General features: G+C 38.6%; 1 protein-coding gene across 1 annotated transcript; it reads right to left on the minus strand.

Moving 5' to 3' along the window:
• Positions 1-1,049: 1,049 nt before the first annotated feature.
• Positions 1,050-10,065, minus strand: aqp9b (aquaporin 9b). Its single transcript, XM_034107720.1, has 6 exons — positions 9,944-10,065; positions 8,998-9,124; positions 5,692-5,829; positions 5,351-5,469; positions 4,208-4,425; positions 1,050-1,212 (listed from the first exon to the last, which is right to left on the minus strand). Exons 1-6 carry the CDS (start codon positions 10,043-10,045, stop codon positions 1,050-1,052), a joined length of 867 nt encoding a protein of 288 aa, XP_033963611.1. The 5' UTR covers positions 10,046-10,065.
• Between the last annotated feature and the right edge of the window lie 533 nt (positions 10,066-10,598).

Below are 10,598 nucleotides of genomic sequence, written 5' to 3' on the forward strand. Positions count from 1 at the left end.
TCAAATGTAAATCTAGCTAATTAAATGTAAGGGATTGTCACGTTGCCAAACAAGTGCCTGTGTTGTAAAAAGACATTCAGTGCAATGCAAAACAGTTTTACAATTAGTGTATGTACAAATGCATGTTCATCTCATACATTTTGAATCAGTGTCCTTTTACCTGACCTCAGAAGAGTTTTAAATGTAAACAGATACAGTCAGTGTGTGCATATTGCCCCTGATACAGCAAGTGCACTGACACAATCCATCAAGGATCTCAGTGACTTCTGCAAAAGCTTCTGCTGGAAACAAAATAAATATCTTTGCAGAAAGCAGACATTTACATGTCTCATGTGAAATTATGGCTGTTCAATATCAAGGGTGTCTGTCAATTTGTAAAACAGCAAAATAACAGAAGTTTGTGTGACACAAAATTATGAAGATGAATGATAAGTAAGCAATGCCAAACAATCCTTTAAGGCTGTATTTTCTTCATAAATGTGTTACAAAAATTACAATTCTGCAAGAAAGATAAAGCAATCAATCCCACTCTTTTAACGCATAAGCAAGGGGTGAAGTGAAACGGAATAAGGAAGTCACTCCACTAAACACATAACTGTAAGATATTGGCTAAAGTAATATAAATTACCAATCAACTGTTTCATAGGTGCTACATATATTTAATGCCCTTGTTTGTTGGGTAGACGATAGCAAAAATCAAAATGCTGTACAGAAAACTTGGCAAATGATAAGAAATCTCCATAGGTTCTCATTTCAGGTAGTTTAAACTTGGTATCTAAAAATAATCTGATTAATATTTTTGATATATGAAAGAGCCAGAGGCAAATAAACTTGGAACCTAAAGCAGACCAGATTTTCTACAAAAGAAAGGCTTTATAAAACATTTTGCATATTTTATATATGACTATAAAATTGTGTAGTCAGGTGCATGTTTTGTGTTAAAACACTAACTTTACATTTATTTTTTAAACAATTTTTTGCTTTCTGAGTGTGAAAATGAGTTGTTGAATCAGTGTGGTTGCTTTGCTTTGCAACCTTTATTTAAAATTTTAACTCATAGTTATTATTTCATATTGGTCCTGGGCATTTTTCTCGTCCAGTTTTTCAGGCTGGGGGTGGTGCAGCTCAATGAACAGGAAGTAAACACCTGCTCCGACGGCTCCGCCCACCATGGGTCCTGCCACTGGGATCCACCACCAGCACCCTCCGGCTCTGTAGAGAGGACCAACACATATCAGTAATGACAAAATACAATTTAGCAATGAATTTTATATAATTTACACTAAAACTTGCACTATTTAAACATTATAATCTTAAATCTTTACCATTCAAACACTGAGTCTTCTTGCCAAGTTTAAAAATACCATGCATTGACAAGGAATAGTTGGACATTTTGGGAGATTGCAGCAAGTAGACAGCTATCCTTTTCCCCGGTTTGTTTAATATTTACAAAAACCCAAAGCATTAAAATTGCACGTTTACAGTTGATCAGTTTGCGGACTACTTTTAGGTTAGTCAAAGTCACTTACTGAAGTCAGTGCTCTTTGTGCTTAGCTAACAGAAGGCTGTCCATAGCTTTATTTTGACCGTATTTCCCTGATACTCGTACTCTGATCATACTCCATTCGAGAACACAAATTAGCTTATTAGCTTATTTATCAAATATCAAACTAGTCTTCTAATAACTCTTAAATACACTTCTGCTGACAAAGCACCCATGTCGGTTTAGTTTTATCAACAAAAGAACAACAAACAATTCATCATGTTGTAACTTGGATCTCAAACATAGTTGCGTTACCCTACATAATGAAAGACCAATTCGAGTTACATTTTGGGAAATCTAAGATTCAGCGTGACTCGTATCAGACAACTCTGCTTTACTTTTAACCATGCTTTTTTAATCTGTCCTTTGCAAATCCCCCAATCTTTGTAGGTCTAATGCTGAGGTACAGTTTAAATGAAACGATTCACACGGCTTCTCCAATCTGTTTATGTCAGTATCACCCTACAGGACGCGTGTTATCCAGGATTACAGTCTTAAGGAGTTCTGAGTGATAGACTGATTGCATGTGTCCTCATGCTCACTCTCCCTGACCTCTGACAGAGATCAGAGGGCTGCTGGTCAATGTGGCCGTTAGGAGCCTTTAGGTGAGAGGGATTCAGTTAACAGAGATGAAACACCGCCCTGAAACTAAACAAGCATCCCAGCTGGCTCATCTTTCTATTCTGTACGCGTTCGGGAAGTACACTTGAGAGGGAAGCAGCTGGATTACAGACTTTAATCTAAGGCCACAGTTAAGATGATCAGGCCAGGAGACAGTGGGTCACATTGACGCCATGTGAACTTTATATGGAGCCAAGTGCCGCTCTCCAATGGATCTGCATGCTTTTGAAGCCGCTATATGTGCATAATAAATGTAAAAGATTACGTGAGATTTAGCACACACTTGCATGACATACACCCGATGGCACCAAGGGCTTACATTATGTGCATTAAAGCAATCTTTCTATATATCTAGTTATATAAGCCATCTGGTCATAGTTACAACTGTGACAGCCTGAGAGCAACAGTATATTTCCCATAGCAGGACCTATGTTTGCATTCAACCACTTTATGTTATGTTATCAAGCCAAATAAGGTAAATTAAACTAATACTATTATTAGAATTAAAACAACTGCCTTCATAAGAAAACTGCATAATTATCCAAGCTGTATTCTGTACTTCGTTGGAAGGCTACACATTCTCCAACTTGATTGTTTGTCAGTTGTCGAATGCACACTTTTGGCCAGAGACAAACAGGGCTTTAAGGGTAATGACAGAAACAGCATCAATCTAGTTATGACAACATATGAGTAAAATAAATCCAATTCCTGAGGTAGTATTTCTGTAAAAGGGCAGACGGAGAACATATTTTGAGCACCTCAGAGGCATTCTGGTACTAGTCTTTTCAGCAGAAGACAAGATATTGTTCTCAGCAAGTACCACACTATTACATCTGTGGAAGTAAGTAAATAGAAAATAAACGTGATCTGGGCGCTCTGAGCCTACAGTATGTCACTGGCAGAGTTAATCGGTTAGTGAGAAAGCTCCTCTTTGGAAAGGTGCCAAGGCTGGACGAGATAAACTCGTGAAATTCTACCAGCGCTGATATTTTTGGTTGCTACAGTAAACTTGCTTCACCATGGTCACAACGATTTTGGATAAAAGACAACTGGCAAAGAGCCCCCGACCACGTTGTAATCCTCAGAAAAAGGCAACGTGATAAATGCTTTCCAACTTTTAACGGGATCAAACTCAGTGGTAATTAAAGCTTGAATCAAGATACTGGAAATGAGACTTGACCTCAGGAAGAACATTTGAACAACATGTTGGCCCTGCACAGTCACTGACGAGGTCATACAACTTTTCTTATCCATATGTGTTTGCAGATGTTGGAAATGTTCCAGCTACTGTAGTATCCTGTAGGAGCAAAGTATACACAGTCTGCTGTTGCGAGCCATTTGGTGTATATACATGAAGAGCTTTGTTTGCATTCTTGACAAAGTCCAAAGTAAAAATTGGACTCTCTCTTGTTTGCAATGTGCAGAAGGAACCTGAAATGTACAACTTGGGGACATTAGAGGGGCAAATTTGGTGTGGGATATTTTCCTTTTTGTTGATCAAAATGCGGTTTGTTTTAGAGTTGAAGTGATCGAGCAAATGTTGTCATCTATCAGTTAAAAGTGAGACTTTGTATATAAACAAAATAGCTTGGTATATAAAATAGGAATAACATTAAATACCGTACCTCTGGTCATATGAAGAAAAAGAGACTTAGTAACATAAATGATGCCACTAGTAATGAAGCATTGAATATTTATGTGCATGGAATCTCTCCCTGTTCACTCAAATCCTAAAGCCCTTTTTCAGAATGCCGGAAAAACACGAATGGTCTATGAAATATTAATTCAGATTGTCAAGAGATCAGAGATGGTGCTACAAACGCTCTCTTGATGTGGTGTAGAAGAGAGCAGCCACTTGGTTAAATGCAGTTTCTTACATAACCCATCTACAGTAGCCTCAGGCCCTGCTGAGAGAGCTGCAGTAAATAATGGACTCTAGATTAGGAACTAAGACTCCATGTTTTGTGTTTGTCGTTTTGCAAAGACATGTGTTTTTCGGGGGTGATGACAGGTAGATTTTTGTTTATCAGGCAGTAAAAGTACCTGAATACGTCCATCCCCCACCCGGCCACAGCTGTGAAGAACCGGGGTCCGAGGTCCCGTGCCGGGTTGATGGGATATCCGCAGTTCAGACCCATGGACACCCCGATGGCCATGATGATGAGGCCGATGCACAGAGGCTCCATGCCTTTAGGAGCACCAATGTTCCTCTTGTCGGTGATGGCCAGGATGCACAGGATCAGAGCGGCTGTGGCAATCACCTTAAACACAAAAGCATCGGGCATAACTTCAGGTATATTCACAACATTCAAGTCCAAGACATAAAGGAGCATAGGAAATGACTCTCTTCGTAGTTGTTGTTGTTGTTGTTGTTGTTGTTGTTGTTGTTGCTGAGGTTGTTTGGTTGTTGTTGTTGATTTACCTAATTTGCTCTGGTGACCCCTGCCCTATGTGTCTAAGCTTATTATGGGGCTTTCCTCTTCCCCTGGTTTCAGTCTGTATAAGGCAGCTTTACTACACAGCCCCATATGGCTCTACATCTCACATGTAAACATACAGAATTATCTAAAACTTATATTCAATCTAATTGGACCACTTAAGGCAAACTGTCTGCGATTCGAATTCCCATTACCAAATATCCCTCTTTACTTCTTCTTGATTTAATTGGCAGGTCTGGTAATAACTTTATATTACAACTAAATGTTAACAATGAATGTTTCTGATAATCAGAAATGCCTGTTAATCCTATATATAATATTTATTTTGATAATATTTCATTTGAAATATTATCAAAAGAAAATAAATACCCATCAGACCAATGATGTGCTCACAAATACATAAACTAACATTCTCATCTCTTCAGAACAGATGGGAGTTATTCTTAGCATCAGAGCAGAATTGTTTATTCATCAGCAAACAACTCCCATGTCCATTTACGCTTTACGATCATCCATGACTGCACTAAATGTACATCTCTGTCTGCTCTAGTAATCCCAATGTACAGAGAATCCTGTTGGAAAATCACTCTGACATCAATAATTTCAAATAAAACTCATTCAAAACATAATTATGTCATGTCTTCAGGCAGTTTATGCTAAACTGGTCATTGTGTTATATTCCATATAGGTGTATGGTTCATCTTCAGGGGGGATTACTATTAAAATGCACGTCAATCTTAAGCCTTACCTGATCAACAAACCCATTTAGGACAGAGAGATGTTTTGCAGGATACGATGCAAATATGTTGGCTGTGGCATTTACACCAGTAACAGCAAATTCTCCATCGGTATATTCCATCAAAGCATCTATGGAAAAGAAAATCAAGTTTTACTAACAATATTATATTTGTGTTTTATATACAATACAACATACAGGGAGTTCTCTTGTGAAATTAGACATATAACTTGACTTTGTTTCAGAGTCGACGCAGTTCTGGGTCTCTTTAGAAAAAGATTATCCTGATAATCAAGTAATCCTTTCTGACAGTGTTCTTCTAGTGACATCATTTATACATTTACACGACCCACCATAGTACAACCCATAGACAGCACAGGATCCAGCAAAAGCCCCCAGGAATTGTGCCAGCACATACACAGGGAACTTCTTAATATGAAGCTTCCCCAGGATCACCATGGCCAGAGAGACTGCAGGGTTCAGGTGGGCTCCTGCAACAAAGAAAAACACACAATATTAACAACATCAGCAACAACAACAACAACAACTGGAGGTGACCGAAAGTACTTAATATTTTTTTTATTTATAAAACAAAGGGGGAAATTCCGATTATTTCCATTAACAATTACTCTTTAAATGATTTTTTATCAATACGACAGGAAAGGAGGAATATGGAAACATCTTTTATTATTTGTTATATCACTTAAAAGCAGTACATTATCACCTTTGATAAGTGTAGAAACCAGCAATTATTTCGTATTTTTGCTAGAGAAATGATCTCAAGCTTTTATCTTTATTTTCAAAACTTTGCTTCCACATTTCCTACAATTAGATTTAGCTGCCGATGATGGTAATCTTCTTTCAACTAACCAACTCAAAATGTTGTTCATTTTCAAAGTTGTTGTTTTCATCTTCAAGTGGGATTAATTGAGGCAATTTAATTGATTTCCTGCAGCTTTATTAAAGTATTTCTTTCACTTAAGCAGTAGTACTCCCTAAATCCTTTGATGTGTAAATGTGTAATCTCCTTTAAATGATAGTCAGGTTTATTTTTCTGTGGATTGACCTATTGATTCATTCACTAATTGTTTCAACTCTGAATCAAATGATAAACAGCTGTGACCAAGCTGAGAAGGATGATTTAGCCGCGCATTTTAAACTTCACGTCTTCATTTCTGAGGTAAAGTAAATTGAGTTCAGTGGATTAAAACAAAGGCTGTCTGATCATTTAGCGCCTGTTGTCAAACCCTCCACAGCTCATTCATTCAAAACTTCCAGGATATTTTCAAACAAAGAGCACTGGGTTTGTGTGCCGTCAGAATCTGCATTGTTCTTCAGAGGTGTGTTTGAACACATTCCAGCCAAATGTTACGAGGCTGTGATGACAGTGTGGGGTCATTTATTTAACACTCTGGGATCTTGGCTTTGACCTCGCCGGGGTTAACACCATTGGGGGTATCAGCCATGCGCCCATTCTTAATCTCCCCGTCCTGTTCACAAACACTGACCACGACAACCAGCCAGACCGGCCTGCCTGAATTGCATCTGACATAATCTGCCTGAATCTGCTTAAGGCACACGTAGACTGCAGGTCATTAGAGTGACCATGATGTGTCACACTTACGGTACACTGTCATCTAAAATCTGAGACTACAAAGTGAAAACAATTGTGTTTTCTTCTCTTATGGGGCCTCCCTGCCAGGGAAGCCTAGTAAGCCAGGCTTGTCACACCTGACCCTCCTCCTCTCCAGAGACCCATGCCCCAGTAAAGCTCATTAGTCCAATACCTACGATCATCTTCAGAGATGTCGTTGGACAGAAGCTTCCCACTGAGCTGTGGACCCCGGGGCTGAATGGCCCAGTCATGCAGCAAAATCTCTCCATATATTAACCTCCGTGTCATCAGGCTTTGCAGCGATTCCTCTGAAGCTTTACTACTCTTCTCATTAAACATGTAGCACAAGAAAGTCAGAGACCTCCAACAACAGCCATCCATCCTCAACAAGATAGACTGGAAGTGCTTCCATGATTTTCCCCATCCTCTATGGTTATATTTCTCAATTATATATTTGCAAATCTCTTCAAACACAAGAAATATATTAGTTCCCCCTAAATCATTGGGGGTTTCAAAACATGCTTTAAAAAAACACATAACAGGAGAATATGTTTCATTGTGAGACTGTTCAGTCAAACTCAAAAGTCTGTATAGCACAGACATTTTAAGTTTTGAAAGGAATAGATACAAAAATGTGGATACTTGCTAACTCGCTTTCTTGCAGATCGTCAGATGAGAATATGGATACCACTCTTTAATATCTGTGGGTGAACATGTAGTTGGACCCGGGAGAGCTTAGAAAACTGGAAACGGAGCTACAGCTTTGATGACAAAAAAATTACAAAAAAATGAAATCCAATAACCAGTGCCTCTAAAGCTTTCTATTGGCATGTTATATCTTGTTTTTTTTTTATTGTGAAAATGGCTCTATATAATATTTATTGGTAGGTATCCTTTTTTTATACAGCTTAAACAGATCAAATGTAACATGTTAATTATTTAGCTTTAGAGGCGGTGGTATTGCATTACCCTGTTTTAGTCTCTATGCTAAGCTAACTGTCTGCTGGCTGTAACTTCATGTTTAACAGACATGACAGGAGAGAAAAAATGCTCGATCTCTCTTTGATGATGAGTTTTCATGTCCCAGCAGTAATGGAAATTACCTCACAACAGTCCATGAAGCCCGCACAAAATGCAACCTTCGACATAATGTATCCCTTGATGGCTGATTAATGGATTCTCACCATTTTGGCTCAGCAAGCGTATGGTAAGCACTGTGACATTTAACAGCTATACCTTTCTGTCTTTGTCACTGCTGGCAACACACAGAGGGCTCTTCTTGCTGTAATCCTGGAGGAATGTACCTGAAAAAGTCCCATTTGGACATCAGGACACAAAATCTCTACAACTTAAGCGCCCTGATTTGCTCTGAAAATCAGCCCATTGAAGACGGTAATACAACAAGGTATCAACATACACTCCATTAGTGTCAGTAAATCTTGCCTTATAGACCAGAAAAGAGGTTGCTATTGAATGCTCTCTATTATGTCACACTGGAAGTCCATAATACAAGTATACTCTGGTCTTCAAGGCCATCACATCGCCAATCATTGCTGTTGCTTTAAGAGCAAAGAGACGGACAGACATCCATGACCAAAGACTGCGTCTCTGCCACAGACAAATACTGTGAGACGACCTTTGTTACCGGCCTGTTTGCAGCTTTTTGTTGGCCAAAATGAAAAAAATTGAATTTTTTCCTTGTTATTCTTTCATCATTTCATTTCTAGAAAGCTGCGGAAATGACTATTGATAACCATTTTTAAGCAACCGGGCCAAAAAACGTCACTTTGATCCAGCTTCTTAATTGTGAGAATTTGTATATGTGCCCTCATTTATATAACTGTTAACTGAACATTTTTGAAAGTATTATATAAATGTCACCCTAGATCTTTACAAACTTGCCATTTAACAATTTGCAGATCTATTAATGACTGATTAAACAACAAATGTGTTGATTCTGCAAATAAACATTAGTAGCCATATTTGAGAAATTAGATGATTTTGTATTGTAATGAATGTGAGCTGTGCATGTTGCTATTTTTACCTGACACCCCCCCTGCCATGTAGACGGCCATCATGACTCCCAGAGTGAAACCAATGTGGATGGTCAAAGGCTCCCCGAGAGCCCCTCTACTCAGCACCGTCTGGGCCACTGAACCACATCCAAAGAGCTGGGACACAAGAACAAAACACAAAGAGGTAGAAAGACTCATTGTTTTTAATTATTCCAATTATAAGCGGCATTAACACTACCCCTCTTGTCCTCTTATCCGCCACCAGCCTCCTACTGCCACAGACAATTTGTCCTACTTGGAGCCTGCAAATAAAAATAATGAATCCCCCACTTATTAGGACAAAGGGAGGAGTAATTACATCCAAAACAAATGTTGGGAGCAGAGCAGGGTCCAAAAATGAAAAAGGACTATTATGGAAGCTGCATCCCTCTTTTGATGTGGCATCTGAGGCATTTAAGTGGAGATGTGGCAGGAGGTGGAGGTAAGGACAGTGCAGAATAAGAAATTAACATTACTATGACATGAATAACTAAAAAGCAGGGATTATTATTGGCAAGGAATTATCAAAAAACTGAAAAACAGTTATAATACTCTGTATTGCAATGTGAGAATTTGCTATAATTAATCTAATCCCATGTTCATTTGTTTTTCATAACCTCCTTACTAACAAGACAATGACTTATTACACATTAAAATGATTCATCTTTTATGTTGCAATGCACTTCTGGAGGAGTTGTGAGGAAGAAAAAACAGTCCCACATCAGTCACATCTTGTTATGATTGTCAGGAGCAAATTACAGCTGCAGCACATCAAAGAGAAAGTCTGTTATTCCCAGAATATAATGTGTTAATAGAGACATGAGAGACAGCAGCCAGAGTCCCAATAGACTCAGTTTGACACATAATTAGCATACTGGTTCCAAGCTTTAAAGCGGCTGTTTAAGCTGGATGACAGGTGCAGAGGGAGGTACTCACTATCAGGACAAATGTCCCCAGAAATTCCGCCAGGAACTCCTTAAAGATGTCCCGCCTCAGGCCAAATCTCTCCTTCATCTTCATCTTGCTCTCATCTTCCATTTTTTTCGTCCTGCGGCTCCTTGATGTCTTCCTCCGATCAGAACAAACAACTGAGGAGTCTGTGATTGTCGGTCAGGTTGCCGCCTCCCACTCTGTGCGCTAAGCTTCTATTTCCCTTTGTAACCACAAGGGGTCTACTTTTTATTATAAATAAAGGCTCCAGACACACGCACACTTAACCATGGCTGAAAGTAGGCCTCTTTGTATTAATTTTGGTAACACACAAAAATACAGTTTGAATACACACTCGAGGAAGATATGCAATATTTTAAAATGCTATTATTAACCAATGAATTAGAAAAGCCCTATATGCAACTTCGCAAATAAAACCTTGGAAAATGGGCGAGAACTTATTTATCCCAAATTACATTTTTAGTAGAACTGATAGTCATGAAACTCTCAGGCAGACTTTAGTTTAATATGAAATGTGAATTAAAAAAAGATATGACACAACTCACATAAAATGAATTGTTCGTAAAACTAATAACTGTCATCACCAACAATCACCTTCAAAATTGTAAACCAACAGTCACTTTTCTGATCACAAAATGTA

This window comes from Pseudochaenichthys georgianus, chromosome 3 (genome assembly GCF_902827115.2).
Source record: "Pseudochaenichthys georgianus chromosome 3, fPseGeo1.2, whole genome shotgun sequence".
NCBI classification, from domain to species: domain Eukaryota; kingdom Metazoa; phylum Chordata; class Actinopteri; order Perciformes; family Channichthyidae; genus Pseudochaenichthys; species Pseudochaenichthys georgianus.

What these genes read in the sequence shown, in the direction of transcription:
- aqp9b (XM_034107720.1), bottom strand. Translation starts at nt 10,045, where the DNA reads ATGGAAGATGAGAGCAAGATGAAGATGAAGGAGAGATTTGGCCTGAGG. An exon ending in TGGGGACATTTGTCCTGATA is followed by an intron (nt 9,125 to 9,943) that starts GTGAGTACCTCC and finishes CTTGTGTCCCAG; the next exon opens with CTCTTTGGATGTGGTTCAGT. An exon ending in TAAATGGGTTTGTTGATCAG is followed by an intron (nt 4,426 to 5,350) that starts GTAAGGCTTAAG and finishes TTTGTGTTTAAG; the next exon opens with GTGATTGCCACAGCCGCTCT.